This window comes from Heptranchias perlo, chromosome 10 (assembly GCF_035084215.1).
Source record: "Heptranchias perlo isolate sHepPer1 chromosome 10, sHepPer1.hap1, whole genome shotgun sequence".
Classification (NCBI taxonomy): domain Eukaryota; kingdom Metazoa; phylum Chordata; class Chondrichthyes; order Hexanchiformes; family Hexanchidae; genus Heptranchias; species Heptranchias perlo.
The window spans coordinates 59339950-59365680 of NC_090334.1; the positions used below are offsets into that span (position 1 = coordinate 59339950).

The 25731-nt window shown below is 44.5% G+C and overlaps 1 protein-coding gene across 2 annotated transcripts in view; it reads left to right on the forward strand.

Annotated features, from left to right (window-relative positions):
* lrrc9 (leucine rich repeat containing 9) overlaps window positions 1-25731 on the forward strand; it is a 171368-nt gene that overhangs the window by 68895 nt on the left and 76742 nt on the right. For both annotated transcript variants that reach the window (XM_067991891.1, XM_067991890.1), the window contains exons 12-15: window positions 6124-6241; window positions 9535-9667; window positions 14948-15088; window positions 24263-24387. In XM_067991891.1, the coding sequence (XP_067847992.1) occupies window positions 6124-6241; window positions 9535-9667; window positions 14948-15088; window positions 24263-24387 (517 nt within the window). The remainder of the gene's footprint in view (window positions 1-6123; window positions 6242-9534; window positions 9668-14947; window positions 15089-24262; window positions 24388-25731) is intronic.

Here is a 25731-nt window from a genome sequence, read left to right on the forward strand (position 1 = left end):
AGAAATAGCAAAACATGTCCTTATAAGCACAAAGTGCTTGCTACATGAAAACTTTTAAGATATTATAGCTGATATCCTGTGGCTTTGTTCACAATGAGTCAGAGGTTTTAAAAGAAAAGGGCATTATGCCAAGTAGTATTTATCAGTATTCGGGGTCTCCCTGGGCTTTTGAAGCAGTCTCTGTGCTTAGTGGTCCTTTTTTAAAAGTTTGTTCTTGAGATATGAGCAACGCTGGCAAAGCCACATTTATTACTCCTCCTTTATTGCCCTGAGAATGTGGTTGTTGGCCTGCTTGAACCTCTGCAGTTGAACCTCTTGTGGTGATGGTGTTGGGAAGGGAATTCCATGAAGTTGATCCAGTAACAATGAAGGAATGCTGATTAATATCCAATTCAGGATGGTGTGTGATTTGGAGGAGAACTTGGAGGTGATACCTTGGTAGAGGTTGAGTGGCAGGAAGGCTCTGTCAAAGTAATCTTGGTGATTTGCTGCAGTGCATTTTGTACATTGTACACACTGCAGCCACAGTGCACTGGTGATGGAGGGGGTTGATATTGAGTCCAGTGGAAGGGGCATCGATCAAGTGAACTGCTTTGGCCTGGATGATGTTGAGCTTCTTGAGTATTGTTGCGATTGGACTTATCCAGGTGAGTGTCGAGTATTCCATCATAATCCTGACTTGAGCCTTGAAGATGGTGGAGTGGCTTTGATGGGCCAGGAGGTGATCCGCTCACACGAAGTACCCAGCCTCTGCCCTGCTTTAGTCACTATAGCATTTACATGGTCGGTTCAGTTAAGCTTCTGGTCAATTATAACCCCAAGATGTTGATGGTGAGGGATTCAGTAATGGTGGTGCCATTGAAGATGGCTGGGCTTTCTGTTGTTTGAGATGGTCATTACCTGGCACTTAAGTGGTATGAATGTTACCTGCTAGTTGTCTGCCTAGGTCTGGATGTTGTCACATCATGCTGTAAGCTACCATAGGCTGCTTCATTATCAGAAGAACTATGAATGGAGCTGAACTATGTGGGACTATCAAACATTCCTGACCGTATGGTGGAGGGAAAGACATTGATAAAGCATTTGAAGATGGTTTGGCCAAGAACATACTATTTTAGGGGTTCTGAGATCTGAGGGCACTGTATTGGGGCCCCAGGGTCTAGGGGTACTTTGCAGGCAGGTTTTGGGAACATTGAGGCAGGTTCTGGGATCATTGGTAGAGTGGTCCTGTCATCTGGGAGCATTGCAATCGGTAATGGAATGAGAGAGAGAGTAGCCTTGAGGTTTATGAGAATAGGTTATGATTTACTGGAATCTGGGAGTGGGGGAGAAGTCCTCAGGAGGGAGAATTGAGGTTGAGGAGGGCTGGGGAGGAGTGTCTGGGAGTATTGGAGGTTCAAGATCTGGCAGTATTGGGGGGGTTACTGGGGTATAACAGAATTGGGGATCCAGGGTCTGGAAAGTGGAGGCGGGCCCCAGAAAATGGAACCGAACTGCCTCTAAGCCTTTTTGGACCATGTGACACCCTACACCACATTGCCACCTGTCAGCCTCTTCTCTGACCCATCCATGGCTGCTGGACCATCGTGCACCCTTTCTTGTCAGCCGGTTCTTGCATGTAAGTTCATGTCTTAAAGCATTTCGCACTCTATTTGTCTGTACTTATATAGTCTTTAATGGACACAAATTTATAAAATCAAACAAAAATTATCGCATAAAATGTTGACAAGTTCAATATTTACGTAGTGTCTCAGTTTTGATATACGATCAAAATCCTGGAATAGTACTATTAGGAATTCAGAACCGTTCTTTAAACTGATGTGCAGTTAAATGAAGTACTGTAATCTATCCAAATCTGCTGTGCTTTTTTGCTTCTGTTTAATTTTGCATCTTAAGTGTAAGAGGAATTTTAGTCTGAGGTATGGATCTGACAGTAAGGTGTTTCCCATTAGTCAGAGATGTCAGGAGTGTATGGTGGTATCCCATACTATGTCTAGTCCATACCCCAGTGGTTCATTATTCAGCCTGTGACCACTATCCTAGATGTGTTGTGACAAGGTCAAATTCTGATTCATAGCAAGTACATAATTGCCTGTGGAAATTGACTTTTATATTGAGAACAAGAAACATGTATCTGGACTGAGGCTAAGGGCTCGATTTTACAATGGTGGTGGGTTGGCAGCGGGGGGGTGAAGGTGCGCGTGGAAAACTCGCATCAACAAAACTTACCGTTTCTGACGCAATTGTATGTTGATTGCTGATGATTAACGTCCTCTCCGGGTTTCGTGCCTGGCAGCCAGCCTGATTGACAGGCTAGCTGCCGTCAGGAGCTGCAACGCGAGGGGTGGGGGGGGCAAGAAAGAGAGAGAGCAAGATGTCATCCAGCGCTGGACTGGAAGACCAGGGTGGGGAGGGGGAAGATCAGAGGGGGGGTGAAGCGGGGGACATCGGGGGGGGGTGAAGAGGCGGACATCGGAGCGGGAGACATCGCACATCAGAGCAGTGTGCAAAGGTAGGTTCATTTAGTGTTTTCACTTCCGTCTATGGTTTTGTATTTAATTTATTTAGTTTCTTGTTCCCTGATCTGGCCCTTCACGCCTTCACCAGGCGTGAATCAGAAGCGGTGAGCAAGCCGCCCATGTAAGTTAAAAATCTTTCTAAGTACTTAATCTGTTACAGGTAAAGTGCCATAAGTACCTCAATGAGATACATTTGGCTCTTTAACTGTCAGCTGGCGGGATTTCCGTTTTTGGGTCACCCGCGCACACACAGGTGGGTCCCTGGGAAACTCGGAAATCGGCAGGTTGGAGCTGGCTTCTGAACCTGAACGGATTTCCACGATTTTCGGAGCCCACCCGCCCCCAACGTAACGCAATTGCCTCTTAAAATCACCCCCTAAATCTTTACAAAAGGGTCACATCCAAAACATTTTCTTTTTCAAATGCTGCTTGGCCTGCTGTGAATTTCCACCCTTTTTGGTTATAGAATTGTATCATAGCTGTACTGGTCTATACAATTGCAGTAAATCATTAAATACCATACAGGGCCACTGGAAAATCACCAATATGTTTTTATTGTGAAATCTGGAAAAATCCTGCTGCCTCATGAAAATTATGCCAGCCACTTCCCCAACGTTTCCTTCATGGTTTCTGCTTGGTAATGTTGCTTCAGGGGAATGAACTCTGATAAATGCTGTGGATTGGATTTTTTGATATCATGATAGATTTGCAATATCAGGAATTCCTGTTCACAGTGTACAGCACAGTATGATCCCCCAGAACAGCAGCAGCATCATGTGGGAGCTGTGGTGGTGGTAAATTGGGGAAGACTGACTCCATGAACTAGAAGGCAGTATCAACTGAGAGGGAGGAAAAAGAATGCTCGCATGAAATGTGGGGCGGGAGAGAAGAGTTGCTTAGTGAACTGGGAAGGGAGAGGGAATTGACAAAAGGTTTTAAAACAATCTCATATTTAATTTAACAAATTTAACAATCAGTTTTAGAAACAGAGTGGCAGTATAATTCACAATAACCTACAATTCCTCCACAAGAAATGAGGGAAAATCCTAACAATTTTCACTACAACCTTTTGTCATTTTCCAGTGGCCATAGTGATGTGACAAATGTGCTGAGAGAACATTTAGATTCAGTGCTTTACATTGATTAGGTGCTACTTGATTTAGATATGTAAATTTAGCACTTCAATATTAATGGCCTGTGTTTTATTTTTAACTGATTGTAAATTTGCAAATGGCAGCCTCCACTCTCTCCCCTCCCTCTAGTAATAATCAAAGCTTTGATAGTTACTGGAAAACTTCAGGTACGAATTATGAAACTGGTAACCACAGGAGAGGAAGAAAGTTGCAGAGAGAATAATTTTAAATTATCCACAAATCTTTTAACTTTAGGTTGAAGCTGCCATAATTAAAACAGAGCTAAAGTTTTAATTTAGTGATTGTTAAATGACAGCTTAAAAGTGTTTACGATGGGTTCTCTTGTTATTAATCTTACTATTTTAAACAAATATTTTGTATCTGTCTTCAAAGTAGAAGACACAAAAAACATACCAAATATAGAGGGGAACCAAGGGATAAATGAGAGTGAAGAACTTAAAACAATTAATATCCTAGAGAAAAAGTACTGGACAAACTAATGGGACTAAAAGCCGACAAATCCCCTGGACCTGATGGCCTATGTCCAAGGGTTCTAAAAGAGGTGGCTGCAGAGATAGTGGATGCATTGGTTATGATCTTCCAAAATTCCCTAGATTCTGGAATGGTCCCAGTGGACTGGAAGGTAGCAAATGTTACCCTGCTATTCAAGAAGGGAGGGAGAGAAAAAACAGGGAACTACAGGCCAGATAGCCTGACATCGGTCGTCGGGAAAATGCTGGAATCCATTATCAAGGAAGTGGTAACAGGGCACTTAGAAACTCATAATATGATTATATCATAGCAGAGTCGACATGGTTTTATGAAAGGGAAAACGTGTTTGATTTACTAGAATGATTCCAGGAAAGAGGGATTTTAGTTACGTGGATAGACTGGAGAAGCTGGGGTTGTTCTCCTTGGAACAGAGACAGTTGCGAGGAGATTTGATAGAGGTATTCAAAATCATGAAGGGTCTAGACAGAGTAGATAAAGATAAATTGTTCCCATTGGTGGAAGGGTCAAGAACCAGAGGACATAGATTTAAGGTGATTGGCAAAAGAACCAAAGGTGACATGAGGAAAAACATTTTTACACAGTGAGTGGTTAGGATCTGGAATGCACTGCCTGAGGGGGTGGTGGAGGCAGATTCAATCATGACCTTCAAAAGGGAACTGGATAAATACTTGAAAGGAAAAAACGCTGGGCTACGGGGAAAGGGTGGGGGAGTGGGACTAGCTGGATTGCTCTTGCATAGAGCCGGCGCGGACTCGATGGGCCGAATGACCTCCTTCCGTGCTATAACCTTTCTATGATTCTATGACAAATTTATTAGAGTTTTTTGAGGATGAAACTAGCAGGATAAATAAAGAGGAACCAGTTGATGTAGTATATTTGGATTTTCAAAAGGCATTCGATTAGGTGCCACATAAAAGGTTGTTACACAAGGTAAGGGCTCATGGGGTTGGGGTAATATAGTAGCATGGATAGAGGATTGGTTAAAGGACAGAAAACAGAGAGTAGGGATAAATGAATCATTCTCAGGTTGGCAGGCTGTAACTAGTGGGGTGCCACAAAGATCGATGCTTGGGCTTCAGCTATTTACAATTTATATTAATGACTTAGATGAAGGGACCGACTGTAATGTATCCAACTTTGCTGACGATGCAAAGCTAGGTTGGAAAGTAAGCTGTGAGGAGGACACAAAGAGTGTCCTCATATAAGAAACACAAAAAGTTAGTATGCAGGCACAGCAGGCAATTAGGAAAGCAAATGGTATGTTGGCCTTTATTGCAAGGGGGTTGGAATACAAGAGTAAGGAAGTCTTACTACAGTTGTACAGGGCTTTAGTGAAACCTCCTCTGGAGGACTGGGTACAATTTTGGTCTCTTTATCTAAGGAAGGATATACATGCCTTAGAGGCGGTGCAACAAAGGTTCACTAGATTAATTCCTGGCATGAGAAAGTTGTCCTATGAAGAGCGGTTGAGTAGAATGGGCCTATACTCCCTGGAGTTTAGAAGAATAAGATGTGATCTCATTGAAACATATAAGATTATTAGGGGCTTGACAGGGTAGATGCTGAGAGATTGTTTCCCCTGGCTAGAGAGTCTAGAACTAGGGGACATAGTCGCAGGATAAGGGGTCGGCCATTCAAGACTGAGATGAGGAGGAATTTCTTCACGCAGAGGATTGTGAATCTTTGGAATTCTCTACCCCAGAGGGCTGTGGATGCTGAGTCATTGAATATATTCAAGACTGAGACGGATAGAGTTTTGGACTTTAGGGGAATCAAGGGATATGGGGATCGGGCGGGAAAGGAGTTGTGGTCGAAGATCAGTCATGATCTGATTGAATGGTGGAGCAGGCTTGAGGTGTCATATGGCCTACTCCTGCTCCTATTTCTTATGTTCCTTTGTAGCAACAGAACAGATAAATCATTGTGTACTGTAATCAACAATTTCTATCCTTGTTTAGAAACTACAGAAAGATGCTGGAATACCTGTTTTATGTATTTGATCCAGAATTATCCAGTGGAAAGAATGAAATTCTACATATTCTTGAAGATGGCTTCAAAAAAGCAGAAATGTATAAGGTGTGTACTTAAAAATTCATTAAATTAAACAATAGCTCATTGTTTCAGTTCATAACATTGTGTAGACAAGTCCTTGTTTGAAAGGGAGCTATACCCCAAAACTGGTCATCCTTTATTTTACTTTCCATTCCTTTACAAAAATGATTTTTAATGTTCTCTTTTGCTTATTATCCCCAACACATTTTTCTCCATGCCAATATTGTGCATTTATCCAGAAATTGCAGAAAAATTATATAACTGAGGCGTGTTCTTTCCTGTCTCAAAATTGGCAGCTTTGTTATTGCCTCAGCTCTGTTTGTTCCTACTCCATATTTAATTCACTGCGTGCTGTAATGTAAAAATAAAATATTTCTTATGGGGGAGGGGTAGAGAAGGAGGAGAGATGCAATCGTCGCCTTTTTTGTCTACTTTGGTGTTAATACTTCATAGTTATGTCAGGACTATATATGTATTCTATCGTTTTGCAGCACAACTTTCCATAGGAGTCCATATATCAAGGAATTTATCTGTTTTGAGATGTATAACATTAAATTAAAGCAAGGGCTGAGTATTTTCAAGGTATTTAAAATTATTAGACATATATTTATCAAAATTACATATTCATAATTAATTTTATAGAGCACTTGCTCTTTTATAGTGCCGCATTATTTTAAATTTTAAATTATTCTCTCTGCAGCTTGCTTCCTCTCCTGTGATTACCAGTTTCACAATTCTTACCTGAAGTTTTCCAGTGACCATCAAACCTTTGGCTATTACTGGGGGGGAGGGGAGAAAGTGTTTAGGTATCATTTGCGAATTACAATCAGTTAAAAATAAAGAAGCACAGGCCATTAATGTTGAAATGCTAAATCCAGATTAATTCAGTTAGCATGTAAGGTTTTGTGTAGTTTCTTACTATAGTAATTCACTTCAGTTGTCTTTTTCATAGCTTCAAGCAATAGGAGGATAAGTGTATATCCACCACCAACTTTTTTTGACATGGCTTCTGTTCTACCTCTCTCCCGTTTCAAATTCCAAAATTGCCCCAATTTTCCTCAGCCCCAACTTTATACATGGCTAAACATCTGGTCTATTTCTATTGTCAATTTATAAAGCTCAATTCAACTTGTATCCATACCAATTGTCTAATTGGGGCTTGTCACAGGTTGCTGTGTTTTTTCTATACATTATGATAATTTTTCATTATTACATCTTCTTTCCCTTGTGAAGCAGAATATCGGCCATGCATTTGTGGTGCAATTCCCATCGAGCCTGGGAGGGGAGTGGAATTGGCATATGTTGAGTGTAATAAATTGTGATTTTGCCTTTTGTGTTTGATGTAAGGCACGTTCTATGATGACACAGAAGAAGTTGTAGCTGCGCACACAAGTGAGATTACTCCTTGAAGAAACAATTGCTGAGCAAAGGGGCATTGCAATACTTTTAGATAAGACATAAAGCTGAGAGTACCAATGATGAACATTTCCCAGCTTTTGCCAACTTACTGTTGACACCTCACCTCTCCCGCTTCTCGTAGTAGTAGTAGTAAGAGTAGGAGTAGTAGAAGATTAGGAACTCGAGCAAGTTCTGCTGTCTGCCTGCCCACACTGTGGCTCCAGCAGCCTACTCTTCCTGTGCGATTAGGGCAGAGATTCCCAAACTTTTTTTGCTGAGCCCCACTTTGGAGATTCATGTCCCATATGTGCACCCTGTCCAATATTGCACCAGCCCAAATCCAGCGAGCTGCATCGGAACATCTGTTTGAGGTGTGCAGCTTGCCGGTTCTTATTTAAATGTGGCCCGGGCCTCAAAATGGCTCCTGCCTCTTTGCTGCTGGAATGGACAGGCAGTCGAGGTATTCTGCTGGTCATTTAAAGGATATGTGTATGTCAGTTTTGCAGCCTTGCAGTATTTTTCTTTTATACCCATTTTTTCTTTCCATATTCTCTCCCCTTGTCTCCTGCAGACATTGACACCTTGCTCAAGTAGTTCGTCCAACCTGCCTTTATACAAGCATGAAAAGAAGGGGAGATGAAAGACCATCAGGTTCCTTAAGTCCGCCACATTCAGACACAGTACGATCACGTACACCATTGACATATTCTCTAACCATGCAATCTCCTGAAAGAGGGAATAAAGCAGAAAAAAATCTGGCTATTTTAGGAAAAACTGCACAATTCCTCTGTGATTCCCTTACAGAATCAATCAAGGTTCCAGGAGACCAGAATAGCCTATAATTCCAGCTAACTGGTAACTTCCCCTTTATAACTGGACAAATGTAAGGAATCTTACAACACCAGGTTATAGTCCAACAATTTTATTTTAAAATCACAAGCTTTCGGAGATTATCTCCTTCGTCAGGTGAGTGACTCACTCACCTGACGAAGGAGATAATCTCCGAAAGCTTGTGATTTTAAAATAAAATTGTTGGACTATAACCTGGTGTTGTAAGATTCCTTACATTTGTCCACCCCAGTCCATCACCGGCATCTCCACATCATACTTTATAACTGGAAGTGTCGTCTTCATGCAGGAACTTCTTTAAAGAAGAGCTCCATGTCTGCTGCATATTTAGGTAGTCTGACCTTAAGTGGCGGTTCACTGCTGACTCTGGCTTACCTATATCCCTCTGATGGATTCAGATGGACTACTTGATTGCAAAAAGACTAGCTGAAATATAATTTCAAAATTTGACGAGGATAAAACATTATACGCGCATATCCTTTAAACTCAAGTACAGCTGCTAGTCAGACAAAACCCTCAGACACCTGTGGCAGAATTAATATCTGTTCTGGGGCTGATGTTTATCAAAACAAGCTGGACTATTTTCATGAGTGAACCTGGCTTTTAACCACCTATGTATTATAATAGAAAGAAAGGAGCCAATACCATGATACATCATTGCCAAAAGCATTTTCTCAGTATTCACTGATTCCCTCCAAGTGACTAATGCTGCACAAATCTCATCCCATGTTCCTTTAAATGCACTGGGGTTTTGTTCATTCATCCCAGGAAACTTAATTGTTTTTCAGCCCCTACAGGCTTTCTACAACCCTGCTTTGTTAGTGACAAAGTACTGCAGCACACAATATGTGTGTTTGATATCGGATTGACTATTGCTAGTATCCTCCCAGGTAAAAAGCCTCCAAGGCGTAGTCATTAGTATGTCCACTATCTTCTGGTTAATTCAACATGGATTCCCCCTTAGGTTTTAAGTTTCTCCCAACTACTCTCTTACTCAATATTAAACAGAAATTACAAATGTTTCACACAAAAAATGTGACTGGTCCTTATATTTTTGTTCATCTTTACAGCTTCTAGGTCGTGATGAGGCAGTCCCTCTCTGTAATAGTATGAGCTTATGTGAACAGCCCAGAATTGAATACTTGCAGCGACAAGCTAAAGCCTGGAACAGAAATGATATTGACCCGTTACCTTTCAAATATGGTAAAAGAGATTTGTCTATCAGCTCTGATCAGTTTTTTTTCTTGGGTATGCTGTATTGTTTTCTTAAGATTTATGTTGTCATTATTGTAGTATTATTCAAAAATATAAGTTAAATATAATATAGCTTGATGGAGTCTACCAAAAGTAAAGGTTCATGTTCAAAAATAGGAAACAAACCTACTTTACCTTCGAGAAATACTGATAAATTCAGTAATTAATCTGTTGAAGGAACAGAAACAACTTTTTCCTCAAATTAAATGACGAAGTCATAGGGGTAGAAATTCCTTTTGAGTGCATTTTAGAGGGACGGATGGATATTGCACTTGAGGTAGGCAGAAAGAAGACCCCAAATTTGTGGGACCTGATTAATTAAAAGAAAATAGGGGGCTGCAGTGCAATTGATTGGCAGCTTACCTGATGGGGTGGGGGGTGTCAATTTTATGCATTCCTGACACAATTTAAAGGCAGCCTGCACCTCTTAAAGGGGAGGTACACTCTGGCTGCAGGCATCTATCACAGAGGATTGAGGAAAATGGCAGGCTGCAAGGGCATCCCAGTTTACAGACACTACTTTGAAGGTTTTGTTGGAGGAGGTTTGCAGGAGATGGGTGATCTTCTATCCACCAGGCAGCAGGAAGATTTCCAAGCAAGCTGCCCAGCATGAGTGGGCAGACGTGGCACAGCGCATCAGTACGAGGAGGATTGCGCTCAGGACATGGCTGCATTGAAGAAATAAGTTCAATGACCTCACGAGGATAGCTAAGGTAAGACTCCAAATTCGTATCTATCATTACTGTATGATTAGACTTGAACTACCTGTTGCTCCAGCACTCACCACCCTTCCCCCCCTCAATTACCAGCACTCTTCTACAATCACTGCAACACACTTCACTCTGGCTCCTTCAGCTCCTACTGCATTACTCTGCACCTGCTGCTCTCCTCACGATTACTTCTTTCACCTCCTCACACCTCTGCCATCTTGCACACGTCAACAACATTATTGTATCCTGACAAGCACATCCTCTAAACTTCTCACTATTCTGACACACTTCCTTCTTGCTTGCAGAGCAAGGTGGCACACAATAACAGGGAGGAGGGCCATGCTTCATCGATGTGCCCACTTAAAGAACAGATCATGCACATCGTGGGCAGAGGACATGTCACGAGCATGGCCTTTGGCGGAGCTGGAGTACAAGTCCTGTATCTTCCATTCAACCATCTTCCCCCCCCTTCCCTTCTCAATTAAATTTCACACTTACACATGATGCATGACAGATTGCAGTTGCTTTCAAAAGCCACTTATCTGTCTTTGCTTTCCCATGCCACTAAATGCTAACTCTTCTCCCTTTTTTATATTTCACACCCAATAGATGTGCACAGTCCTCAGGGAGAAGGGAAAGAAGAAGAGGGCAGCACTACAGAACACAAAGCGTCACTCGACCTTACACTTCCAGATACTAGCTCGGAGACTGGTATTGCATGTAGTTCAAAGGATAGGCAAGGTCTGCACGTGGAGATTCACCCAGCTCAAGTATGCAGGAGCAAGGGCAACGGAGAGGACAGCCCAGGATGTAACTTGCTGGAGGGAGAGCTTGCGTCCTAGCCCTGCTGCACAGGATACAGATGAAGACATTGGAGCCCAGATAAGAAGGCTAATAGCAATCCACACTGGCCTTCTAAGTGCACTGGGCTGCATGCCAGCGAGCTTGTGCACAATGTCAGAGAGCATGGAGGAGTCCAACTCCAACTTGTGTGCTGTCTTCGTGCACGGCATCCAGACTGTCCCAGCGGAAGCCAAATTCCAGCAGTCTGCAGCAGGCTCATCAACTGCCAGAGCTCCTTAGGGTCGTCCACCAAGGCCATCTCAAGTGCCCTCAGTGGAAATTCAGCAGCATTCCACCTCCCAAGCTGTAGCCACTGGGGAATCACTTCGTAGGAGCGCTAGAATTGGTAAACGAGCACCCAAGACAGACACTAAGGGATTGCACAAAGTTGACTTGTAGATAGGCATCAGTCATGTAAGCATTTGCCAAATCAACAATGGAGTTTGCCAGAGTAGTGAAATAAAAGGTTTTGTTTGGTATACTTGTTGTTCTTCATAACTTTATTGATGTAAGAGGAACAGAATAGTTGCTCAGTTTGAGGGCATTAATATGGTGGGTGTGAGGACTAGGTCAAATGAAAGGAGGGACTGTTAGTGCTGGGGGCAAGGGAGGGATTGATCAGGAGATTCTCTCCTCAGTAATTTGCTGCCTTACCGTTCTGGCAACTCACTGCACTGAAGGGCCTTGCTCTCCTACTTCCTCCAGCTCTTCATTCTCTTTATCATCTTCTTGCTCCACCTGTTCCTCTTCTGGAATCTTCAAGGCAATTCCCCTTTGAATGGCTACATCACGGCGCATGCATCTAACTGTGATAAACTGTGAAACTCTTTCTGGGCTGTACTGAAGGACCCCTCCAGCTCTGTCCAGACAGAGGAACAGATGCTTTAGGACGCCAATAGCTTGCTCAATGAGAACCCTTATTGATGTATGGCTCTCATTATATTGGAGCGCATTGTCTAAGCCCGGGTTCCTGAGAGGAGTCATGAGCCAGTAGATTAGAGTATATCCCTTGTCCCCCAGAAGCCATCCTGCCAGCCGACAGTCTGGTTGAAACAGAGGGAGTACTGAGGACTGGCGCAGTATTAAAGCATCATGACGACTGCCAGGAAACCGAGCACAGACCTGCATGACTCGCTGCCTATGGTCACAATCAAATTTCACATTAAGTGAAGGGAAGCGCTTTCTGTTCAGACACAGAGCTGCTTCATGCTTGGGAGCATGCATTCGGTGATGCCCTGCACTTGCGGAAATCCAGCAATGTGGGCAAATCCTAGTGCTGCTTCTTCCTGCTTGTCGGCCTCCATGGGGAAGCTATAGCCTTGAAAACAGTGCATCAGTAACCTGCTGGATCGCTGTGTGCACAGAAAATTGACTGATGTAGCTGATGTCCCCAGAAGCAGTTTGGAAGGAATGAGAGGCATAAACATTTAGAGCCACGGTAACCTTCACTGCCACAGTCATGCCCTGGTGTTGGGCTCCAGTTCTCACTGCAATAGGTGGCACAGGTACATAACTGTCTCCCTGGTGAAACGCAGCTGCCTTAATCACTACTGTTCTGTGAGGTGCAGGTTTGATGATCGGTTCCTGAAGATCTGCATGCTTGAAGGCCTCCAGCGCCCTTGCTTCCTTCGCCCTCTTCTTGCAACCTGTGTAGGTCTTTTCTGCCATCCTTGCTGTTCCTGCTCTTCCACATTTAGGAGCATCAAGGGTAAGCCCAGCAGCATGCCCCTGTTAAGCTATTGTGAAGAAGAAAAATTCAGTGGAACAGTTGCAGCCCTCTATAAACTCTCTCTTCCAAATGGCAACTGGCCTGTTTCATGACTTAAAATTCCAAATATAAGACCATGGGGTAGAAATTGCGATGCCAAACAGTATCTAAAACAGCCAAAATCTTGCCCCAAAACCCCCCTAGCAGCCTACAATGATTAACCAGAGACTTAGCTTAATGGAGGTGAGGATCCCCTAAAATACCGCTTCTGAAAGCTGCTTCCCGACTATTCCCTCCATGATGTGCTGGACAGGTTAAGGAGATGACATTTGAGGCACGCACGAACACCAAATTCAGGAAAGAGCCAGGATTCAGGTGCAGGACCTTGATTATAATATTTAAATTATGCCTACATCTGCTGTAGGCGGCTGCTGGTGACATCTATCGAGCACACAGACCAACATGGTGTCCCTCGCTTTTCTGGCACGTTACGTTGCGTTCCTGAATTGGACTTAATAGCGCCCTTCCTGGACCCCGGAAATGTGCAAGATGCATTGCAATTTCTACCCCATAATCTTTTATTTGGAATTTTAAGACATGAAACAGGCCAGTTGCAATCTGGAGTACTGAGTTCAGTTTTGGGCATCGTACCACAGGACGGATATATTGGCCTAGGAGGGGGTGCAGCGCAGATTCTGCAGAATGATACCAGGACTTAGAGGGTTAATTTATGACAACAGGTTGCATAAACTTGACTTTTACTCCCTTGAGTATAGGAGATTGAGGGGCGATCTGATCAAGATGTTTAAAACTGCTAAAAGGATTTAATAGGATTGATACGGAGAAACTATTTCCTCTGGTGGGGGAATCAAGTACAAGGGGCCTTAATCTTAAAATTAGAGCTCAGCAATTCAGGAGCGAAATCAGGAAGCACTTTTTCATATAAAGGGTAGTAGAAATTTGGAACTCTCTTCCCTCAAAAGGCTATGGATGCTAGGACAGTTGGAGCTTTCAAGACTGAGATATATTTTTGTTAGGTAAGAGTGTCAAAGGATATGAAGCAAAGGTGGGAAATTGGATTTGAGGTGCAGATCAGCCATGATCCAATTGAATGGCGAAGCAGGCACAAGAGTCTGAATAGCCAATCCTGTTCCTTATGTTCCGAGGTAAGTCTTAGATTTGATCCCCTGTCTAACTGAATTCTGCTGGAAGCTCGGAGCTCTACAATTGGCCCCAGTACATCTGGATTAGGAAGGAGAAAATTTGGTGTGTGTTCTTGCTCCTGACCATAATCTGATAGCCCCTGTTAAAGGTGCACCTGTATAGATGTTGGCTGAGGATCTGGCTCAGCTCTGCAATGGTAAATTGCCTGATGACTTTGTGTCTAAGCTCCTACATGAAGAGTGACACCTGGGTAAAGTACAAGATGGCGCCTGTGGAACAGTGTCCCAGCAAAGAGTCAATGCATTCAAGAGAGGTTGGAGAAGTATCAGAAAAAAACATATATAAATGAGCTGGATATCTAAACTGGGTGAATGTTAAGTAGATAAACATAAGAGATTGTCATAGATGCCTGGAATACAATGGCTGTCCCCCTGTTGAGATTATAGAAATGTAATCTGTGGAATGCAATTGATTGGGGTTGAATAATATAATTTGTATAGCTAGACTGATATTCTGTCATCTACAGAGATTGGGGATTGATTTCAAAAAGATTTATTTTCTTTGCATTCTAGCTGTGATTCTTTACTTCCCTCAGGACATTGCACAAATTGGTTGGAGTCCATGACTGCAAATTACATATGGTTTGTTGGAAGAAATGGGAGGGATGCTCCAGGCTGATTATTCTTTGCTTATTCCATATTAATGCTATTTTATATACACACTTTCCACATCAAACTTGATAGAACATAGAAGTATTCAATTTTACAAAAGTTATTGAAACAAATTATTCAACTTTGCTTTTAGGTCAGCTCATCATTGCTAAAGCCTTCCTTGGTCACAGTGTTCAGGCCCTTGATTTAGAACCTGTCGAACAGATGAAGTACCCTCATGCAAATTCTGTCTATAGACCTCAAAAAGTGGATACCATATCTGCAATTGATAAAGGTAACAAAGTGTGTAGTACATTGGTATTGCTTTTCAAAAATATTAAAAGGTTTTTGAATAATTCTATTGCCAGGAAGGCAAAACAAAAAATCAGGATTCTGGAATAATCTTCTGTGCTTATTGCTATTGCTCAGCAAATTCAAGATTTCAGTAAGGTGCATCCAAACTTCAGCAGGGATTCTGTATCTGGATTCATTGATAGGAAATCTGGACTGTCCAATATATTTCTAAAGTAACCCCAATTCCAACTTCCCAAATGCATTGGACAAATTCTATGTAGCGCAACATGATGGATCTTAAGAATGTGATACGGATGCTACAGGCAGCAGCTCAAAACTCAACTCTTTTGTCAAGGGTTCCATATACATAAATCAACTACATCACACTTAATGTGCACGTATGACTTTCTAATCAGGTCATCTGGCTCCCTTCTATGGCCCTGGATATATGTGCTAAAAATACAATTTGAGAAATGTATGAGAATTGACAATATTGTAATTAAATAAAATGATTATACTTCACATTTACCCAGGAAACCATGAAGACTATTTTAGAGCTTGTGTCTTAAGAATTATCCTCCCCACAAAACAAGGCAAGCCCCATAACTTATAACAGAGCGTTTTATACATAAACAAAGCATTTTCCTAGTCAAGATTGAATGCCATAATTACAGGCCAAATTCTCCACATAAGTACAGAAAGCCAATGTTTATATCGGCCATCTGACCGCCCTAAAAGATAATCCCTTAATTTTAAGAGTCCAAAGGCATTGTATCAACCATAATCTTGCAGAATTGCCTGGAAACAATGTATCATCAAAAGACAAAAACTGGACATTACCTCCTTCACAGGTAATACCTCATTGCCAAGATAAGAATGGGCTGCATTTCAGGTCATTTCACGTAAAGTCCGTGCTGCCTGCTTATTATAATTATTTGTGCATGCAGTCAGCGCTCTTCGTGCTGTTTATTGACTGCACGACTCTCGGTGGTGGGGGTGGTGATATTGGGAGGCTAGGACACTGCTTAAAGAGCCAACGCCCCTTACAGGGGAGATGGATTCTGGCTTCAAGGCCTTTGCTGCAAGTAATGGAAATGACTGAAGGAGGGAGAGAGCAGGCACCAAGGTTTTCTGATGCTGTACTGGAGCCTTGGTGCAGGAAGTGGGCAGGAGGCTGGATATCCTTTTTCCCCCAGTTGGCAGGAAGCCCTCCAGGCATCTGATGAGGAGGTAGTGAGAGGAGATTGCTCATGAAGTCAATGCCAGGAGCATTGCACCAAGAACATGGCTGCAATACAGGAAAAAGTTCAATTTGAGTTGTTAAGGTAAGAACACTTTCTCATCATAGTGGCAGCACTCAGCCTCATTAATTGCAACACCCACAGCACTCACACCACTCCCCTCCCACACCACTCTGCATTGTAATCAGTGCAGAATACTTCACTAAACATTCTCCACCTCATCCTCACACACGGCACTATTACAAACTTCACACCCACAAGCCAAATTCCCCAAATATCTCATAAGACTCTCACTAACACAATTCCCTCTTTCTTGCAGGAGAAGGTGGCACACAACACCAAGCAACACGCTGCCACCGGAGGAGGAAGAGCACACCTGCACCACCCCCCCCCCCACCACCTTGAAGAGGATATCCTGGCAATCATGGGAAGGGGCAGTGTGGAGGCCGTGGCCATTGGCGAAGCTAGAGGAGATGCCGAGCAGGGTTTCTTTATACCTCATCCGCTTTGCCTCTTCGTGACAAGCTGCAGATGCTTTCAACACTCATTTCTTTCTCTCTGCCCATCCTCACAACACAACCTAACACTTGTCCCTTTCTTTTATTTCATCTCCTGAGAATGTTGACGCCCCTCGGCCAGTGGAGGAAGATCAGCGCAGTGTTCATGATGATGCTCCATCACTTACTCTCACTTGCAACCAGCAGATCAGATACTGACACCACATGAACTTTAGAGGTTAGATTAGAGGAGGGATCTGCATGTGGTGACTCACCAGACATAAGTTTTTTTTTATTCGTTCATGGGATGTAGGCGTCGCTGGTGAGGGGGGCATTTATTGCCCATCCCGAATTGCCCTTGAGAAGGTGGTGGTGAGCTGCCTTCTTGAACCGCTGTAGTCCGTGTGGTGACGGTTCTCCCACAGTGCTGTTAGGAAGGGAGTTCCAGGATTTTGACCCAGCGACGATGAAGGAACGACGATATATTTCCAAGTCGGGATGGTGTGTGACTTGGAGGGGAACGTGCAGGTGGTGTTGTTCCCATGTGCCTGCTGCTCTTGTCCTTCTAGGTGGTAGAGGTCGCGGGTTTGGGAGGTGCTGTCGAAGAAGCCTTGGCGAGTTGCTGCAGTGCATCCTGTGGATGGTACACACTGCAGCCACAGTGCGCCGGTGGTGAAGGGAGTGAATGTTTAGGGTGGTGGATGGGGTGCCAATCAAGCGGGCTGCTTTATCTTGGATGGTGTCGAGCTTCTTGAATGTTGTTGGAGCTGCACTCATCCAAGCAAGTGGAGAGTATTCCATCACACTCCTGACTTGTGCCTTGTAGATGGTGGAAAGGCTTTGGGGAGTCAGGAGGTGAGTCACTCGCCGCAGGATACCCAGCCTCTGACCTGCTATCGTAGCCACAGTATTTATATGGCTGGTCCAGTTAAGTTTCTGGTCAATGGTGACCCCCAGGATGTTGATGGTGGGGGATTCGATGATGGTAATGCCGTTGAATGTCAAGGGGAGGTGGTTAGACTCTCTCTTGTTGGAGATGGTCATTGCCTGGCACTTATCTGGCGCGAATGTTACTTGCCACTTATGAGCCCAAGCCTGGATGTTGTCCAGGTCTTGCTGCGTGCGGGCTCGGACTGCTTCATTATTTGAGAGGTTGCGAATGGAACTGAACACTGTGCAATCATCAGCGAACATCCCCATTTCTGACCTTATGATGGAGGGAAGGTCATTGATGAAGCAGCTGAAGATGGTTGGGCCAAGGACACTGCCCTGAGGAACTCCTGCAGCAATGTCCTGGGGCTGAGATGATTGGCCTCCAACAACCACTACCATCTTCCTTTGTGCTAGGTATGACTCCAGCTACTGGAGAGTTTTCCCCCTGATTCCCATTGACTTCAATTTTACAAGGGCTCCTTGGTGCCACGCTCGGTCAAATGCTGCCTTGATGTCAAGGGCAGTCACTCTCACCTCACCTCTGGAATTCAGTTCTTTTGTCCATGTTTGGACCAAGGCTGTAATGAGTCATAGAGTCATAGAGTCATACAGCACGGATAGAGGCCCTTCGGCCCATCGTGTCCGCGCCGGCCATCAGCCCTGTCTACTCTAATCCCATATTCCAGCATTTGGTAGCCTTGTATGCTATGGCATTTCAAGTGCTCATCCAAATGCTTCTTGAATGTTGTGAGGGTTCCTGCCTCCACAACCCTTTCAGGCAGTGAGTTCCAGACTCCAACCACCCTCTGGGTGAAAAAGTTCTTTCTCAAATCCCCTCTAAACCTCCCGCCTTTTACCTTGAATCTATGTCCCCTTGTTATAGAACCCTCAACGAAGGGAAAAAGCTCCTTAGTATCCATCCTATCTGTGCCCCTCATAATTTTGTACACCTCAATCATGTCCCCCCTCAGCCTCCTCTGCTCCAAGGAAAACAAACCCAATCTTCCCAGTCTCTCTTCATAGCTGAAGTGCTCCAGCCCTGGTAACATCCTGGTGAATCTCCTCTGCACCCTCTCCAAAGCGATCACATCCTTCCTGTAGTGTGGCGACCAGAACTGCACACAGTACTCCAGCTGTGGCCTAACCAGTGTTTTATACAGCTCCATCATAACCTCCTTGCTCTTATATTCTATGCCTCGGCTAATAAAGGCAAGTATCCCATATGCCTTCTTTACCACCTTATCTACCTGTTCCGCCGCCTTCAGGGATCTGTGAACTTGCACACCAAGATCCCTCTGACCCTCTGTCTTGCCTAGGGTCCTCCCATTCATTGTGTATTCCCTTGCCTTGTTAGTCCCTCCAAAGTGCATCACCTCGCACTTTTCCGGGTTAAATTCCATTTGCCACTGTTCCGCCCATCTGACCAACCCATCTATATCGTCCTGCAGACTGAGGCTATCCTCCTCTGGAGGCCTGGAGCCAAGTGGTCCTGGCGGAACCCAAACTGAGCATCAGTGAGCAGGTTATTGGTGAGTAAGTGCCGCTTGATAGCACCGACGACGACACCTTCCATCACTTTGCTGATGATTGAGAGTAGACTGAAGGGGCGGTAATTGGACGGATTGGATTTGTCCTGCTTTTTGTGGACAGGACATATCTGGGCAATTTTCCACATTGTCGGGTAGATGCCAGTGTTGTAGCTGTACCAGAACAGCTTGGCTAGAGGCGCAGCTAGTTCTGGAGCACAAGTCTTCAGCACTACAGCCGGGATGTTGTCGGGGCCCATAGCCTTTGCTGTATCCAGTGCACTCAGCTGTTTCTTGATGTCACGTGGAGTGAAGCAAATTGGCTGAAGACTGGCTTCCGTGATGGTGGGGATATCGGGAGGAGGCTGAGATGGATCATCCACTCGGCACTTCTGGCTGAAGACGGTTGCAAACACTTCAGCCTTGTCTTTTGCACTCACGTGCTGGACTCCACCATCATTGAGGATGGAGATGTTTGCAGAGCCTCCTCCTCCTCCCGTTAGTTGTTTAATTGTCCGCCACCATTCACGACTGGATGTGGCAGGACTGCAGAGCTTTGATCTGATCCGTTGGTTGTGGAATCGCTTAGCTCTGTCTATAGCATGTTGCTTCCGCTGTTTAGCATGCATGTAGTCCTGAGTTGTAGCTTCACCAGGTTGGCACCTCATTTTTAGGTATGCCTGGTGCTGTTCCTGGCATGCTCTTCTACACTCCTCATTGAACCAGGGTTGATCTATTTACATGGGTAAGATGGGTATAGAGGGATATGGGCCAAGTGCAGGCAATTGGGACTAGCTTAGTGGTATAAACTGGGCGACATGGACATGTTGGGCCGAAGGGCCTGTTTCCATGTTGTAACTTCTATGATTCTATGATTCTATGATTGTTGGTAATGGTAGAGTGAGGAATATGCCAGGCCATGAGGTTACAGATTGTGCTGGAATACAATTCTGCTGCTGCTGATGGCCCACAGTGCCTCATGGATGCCCAGTTTTGAGCTGCTTGATCTGTTCTGAATCTATCCCATTTAGCACGGTGGTAGTGTCACACAACACGTTGGACGATGTCCTCAATGTGAAGATGGGACTTCATCTCCACGAGGACTGTGCGAAGGTCACTCCTACCGATACTGTCATGGACAGATGCATTTGCGACAGGTAGATTGGTGAGGACGAAGTCAAGTAAGTTTTTCCCTCGTGTTGGTTCGCTCACCACCTGCCGCAGGCCCAGCCTGGCAGCTATGTCCTTCAGGACTCGGCCAGCTCGGTCAGTAGTGGTGCTACCGAGCCACTCTTGGTGATGGACATTGAAGTCCCCCACCCAGAGTACATTCTGTGCCCTTGCTACCCTCAGTGCTTCCTCCAAGTGGTGCTCAACATGGAGGAGGACTGATTCATCAGCTGAGGGAGGACCGTAGGTGGTAATCAGCAGGAGGTTTCCTTGCCCATGTTTGACCTGATGCCATGAGATTTCATGGGGTCCAGAGTCAATGTTAAGGGCTCCCAGGGCCACTCCCTCCTGACTGTATATCACTGTACCGCCACCTCTGGTGGGTCTGTCCTGCCGGTGGGACAGGACATACTCAGGGATGGTGATGGAAGAGTCTGAGACGTTGGCTGAAAGGTATGATTCTGTGAGTATGGCTATATCAGGCTGTTGCTTGACTCGTCTGTGGGACAGCTCTCCCAATTTTGGTACAAGTCCCCAGGTGTTAGTGAGGAGGACTTTGCAGGATCGACTGGGCTTGGTTTGCCATTGTTGTGTCCGGTGCCTAGTGATCCGATGCCGGGTGGTCCGTCCGGTTTTATTCTTATTATGACTTTTCGTAGCGAGATTTTACAACTGAGTGGCTTGCTAGGCCATTTCAGAGGGCAATTAAGAATCAACGACATTGCTGTGGGTCTGGAGTCACATATAGGCCAGACCGGGTAAGGACGGCAGGTTTCCATCCCTGAAGGACAAGTGCACAGGAGCTAGGGCATGGGGATGGGACACCACAGGTGCCAGGTCACCAGACAGCGAGGTAGTATACTAGTTTTGCTACAGAGGACTCGGACGTAGACTTTAATGGGCTTGGCTACCGAAGAAGGTTACACCAGGACATTCTTGGTGCACTGGGCAGCCTGTTGGAGAGCTTGCGCACAATGTCATGGAGCTTGGAGGAGTCCAGCTCCAACTTGGCACAAGGTTTTGTGTAGAACATAGAGACCATTCTTTCCAATGTGGACCAAGTGGTCAGCTCCATCAGCAACACATTATAACCCACCATGATGGAGTGTCTCAGGACAAACCTGACAGCATCAATCGCAGCACAAACTGCTGCCATGGAAGTTTAGATGGCTCCCATCTTGGCTTTGGGGCTACTGTTCAAAGGGGTTTCCAGGCATTACATCACTCCAACATTCTGTTCTCAAGCAGAGCCCTATGAGTACTGAGACTCCGCACCAGGAGAGTGGCTCCATGGGAGAGACACTTGTTGTCCTCCCTCAGGAGGACAGCACACTTGCTCCCCAGCCAGATTGTCCGCCAGTATCCTTGATGGTGCCAATCGTCAGCCATGTCGAGATGCTGCAGTCTGCAGCTGGGCCCTCTAGGCCCAGAGCTGCTCGAGGTCGTTCTCCAATGCCATCTGAGGTGTCCTCACCTCCCAAGCTGTAGCCACTGGGAAAACACGGACCAAATGCTGGAATATGGGATTAGAGTAGACAGGGCTTGATGGCCGGCGCGGACACGATGGGCCGAAGGGCCTCTATCCGTGCCGTATAACTCTATGACTCTATGACATCGTTGGAGCAATGAGGTCGGGAAAGGAATGCGCAAGAGAGGCAATTGGGGCATGCACAAGTATGAATAGTAATTTTTTTTCTGTAAATGATATCACTTGTTTGCTAAATTTGTTTTTGGATCTGGATTTGGTGTTGGTATTGTCTTTGTAGTGAAGTGAGGACAAGACCAATAAGTGTGGAATGAAGGAAGGCAATGTGATGGTGGTTGTAAGAAGAGAAGTAAGAATTGTGGGACTGTTGGCGAATGAGGAATGGGAGGACTGACTTAGTTAAAGTACTCCTCGATGAGCTGGTCTCAGAGCTCAGGCAGGTACGGGCTCTGGTAGTCACTGCTGCTCCTTCTCTTCCCCCTGCTCTTCCTCCTCGTCCTGTTTCTCTTGTACTTGTTGGTTCCCAGGTGTTTGTAAGGGCTGGTTCCTCATGATGGCGAAGTTGTGGAGCATGCAGTACATGACTACAAATTTAGATAGCCGCTCGAGTGTATTGCAAAGCTCCTCCGGAACGGTCCAGGCAGCAGAAGCGTTGTTTGAGCACGCTGATTGTTTGCTCGATGATGTTCCTTGTGGCAGCATGGCTCTCATTGTAGGCATGCTCTGCAGCTGTGCGCAAGTTCCTAACTGGAATCGTGAGCCACGACCGGAGGGAATAACCCTTGTCACCCAATAGCCAGCCTGTAACTTGGCAGCCTGGTTGGAATAAAGATGGCACAGAAGATTGGCACAGAACGAAAGAGCCATGACTGCTGCCAGGATAGTGGGCATAGACCTGCATGATGCACTGTCTGAGGTCACAAACCAGTTGTATGTTGAGGGAGTGGAATCCCTTTCAATTAATAATTATTCAAGGCTCGTTATAGGGAGCACACAAGGCATTGTGCTTGCAGCCAGTAGCACCTTGCACCATGGGGAAGCCTGCCATGCGACCGAAACCTCATGCTTTATCGTCCTGCTTCGTTCTGTCAATAGGGAAGGAGATATAAGTGTTTCTCCTGGTGTAGAGTGCCTCAGTGACCTCCCTGATACATCAGTGCACTACAAACTGAGATGTTGCTGATGTCACCTATTGCAATCTGAAAGGAGCTTGTGGCATTAAAGTTAAGGGCCACAATGACCTTGACAACTAAAGGCAGTGCTTTCCATGCCCTGGTTTTAGGCTGTAGCTGATGCTGAAGCAGATGACATAGCTCAGTAACAGCCTCCTTGGTAAAGCGAAGGCGCCTCATACATTGTTCCTCAGTCAAGTTGAGGTAGGAGGCGTGCTCCCTGAAGACCCTCTGTGGATCTGGCCTCCTGTGCAGTGCCCTCCTCTTTCTCCTCTTCCTCCTCCCTCTTCTGGAGGCGTTTCCTGCTCTCTGGTGTCTTCTTTGCTGTTTCCAATTATCCTCCATTTCAAAAGCAGCTCTACCAAACCACCCATGTCTGTAGCCGGACAATTTATCAAGCAAAGAGCAAAATGGTGCAAAAGCAGCAAAACCTCTCTCTCTGTAGACAAAGTGAACTTTCATGAGTGCTAGAACTCAGCAAAAAATGCCCAGAAGTCAAACAGTAGCCAGAAATTGTAAACATCATGTTGTGCTGAGCGAGGTCAGCATGTGACGGTTGAAATGCTGGGATGGTCTGAAATGGAGAACGGGTCATGCACGAAGCACAGGACCCTTATTTGCGTACATTATTTTGAACTTTGAATGCTGCTGGCGTGCGCTCCTGAAGCAAGTGGCACCTCTCTACTAATATGGCGGGTGGTGAACTTCCGGTCGGAAGTTTATGCATACTTCCTGCCTGCCATTTTGAGGACCTAGTAGGCAACGTAGTGCTTGAAAAACAGGTGCTACATCGCCTAAATTCTAGGCCAGAGAGTGCCCATCTATTCAGACTTTAGAAAGCTCCAGTAGGGTACACAAAAAAGCCAAATTAAAGCTGACCATAATCACAGATTGTAAGATAGAATACCCAGTGAATTGTTTTTGGACTTAAAAGACATTTATTTGCTTACAGCTTACAAGCGTAGCTACATATTTCTCACATACCATGTAATGCACATACTACTAATATAGGGGAGTTGCCCTTTGGCTAGGTTTCTGCCTCATGATGTTTACAACGTCTTTGTAAATAATTACTGCAATACTACCAAAGTATTTAAATGTTTAATTGTTTTTCTTTTTCAATGCTTTCCATGTTTCATGTACCTGCAAGGATACACAAGTTCCTTAAAACTCCATGGCAGCTGTGATTGCAGTCTTCGTCAATATGAGTGGTTTGTGTTTGACCATGAACTTGTCGTGCCTGAATACCTTATCGACTTTGAATACACAACACAGGTATGGATAATAATGATCTTGAAAAAGGACATTTAGCAAACTGTGGGATATTTAGTTATATAATATCTTAAAATGCTGCAAGGGATCATTCCTATTCACCTCTTCAACTATTTCAGTACAAATATAGTATGCAATCCTAGATGCCTATTGGTTTCCTTGGATTAAAGTGCACAAATTCCAGGATCTTGGGTAGGGATCAGGTTTAAGATTCACCATAGGATGACAGGAGGGTTGATCTTGACTTTGTGTGATATTGTAAAACAGGTGATAACGAGTCGGCAGCCCATTTTACATCTCTCCCAATCTTTATTTCCATTGAAGTCTTAAATATAAAAATGTCATGATGGTGAAACAAAGTTCATAAATCCATGACCCTTTCAGCACCCTCCTGCTGTAAGTCTGGCAGAAGTGTGCTGGAAAGGTCAAGCATTAGGACAGGACCTGGATGCACCCAGTGGAAATAGTTTTTCCTGATTTACCTTCCCTAAACCCCCTATAATTTTGAGCACTTCTGTAAGATCTCATCTTAACCTTCATCTTTGTTCTAATGAGAAAAGACCCAATTTCTTTCATCTCTGCTCATAAATAAAGCCTCTTATCCTTGATATCAAGTTAGTTTATCGCTTCTGCACCCTCTCCATGGCTTTGACATCTTTTCTAAAGAAAAGCACCCAAACTGGATGCAATATTCTAACTGTGGCCTAATCAATGATTTATATAGGTTTAGCATTATCTCTGCTTTTGTACTCTATACCCCTATTGATAAAACCTGGGATCCCATAAATTTTATTTCATACCTTTATCAATTTGCCCTTCCACTTTGACATTTGTGTATCTAATCCTTTAAATCTCTCTGCTCCTCTAGTTCTATTAACATTTTACAATTCAGTGTATATGTCCTCTCTTTATACATCCTCCTAAAATATACCACCTTCCATTTGTCCACATTAAATTTCATCTGGCATCTATTTGACCAATCTACTAACCTGGCTGTGTTCTCCTGAAGTCTTTTACAGTTCTCTTCACAGTTAGCCATGCTCCCTATAGAAACATAGACTGGCCATTCGGCCCTTCGGGCCTGCTCCGCCATTCAAAATGATCATGGCTGATCATCTAACTCAGTACCCTGTTCCTGCTTTTTCCCCATATCCCATGATCCCTTTTGCATTAAGAAATATATCTATCTCCTTCTTGAATATATTTAATGACTTGGCCTCCTCTGCCTTCTGTGGTAGAGAATTCCACAGGTTCACCACCCTCTTGAGTGAAGAAATTTCTGCTCCTCTCGGTTCTAAATGGCATACCCCACATCCTGAGACTGTGACCCCTGGCTCTGGACTCCCC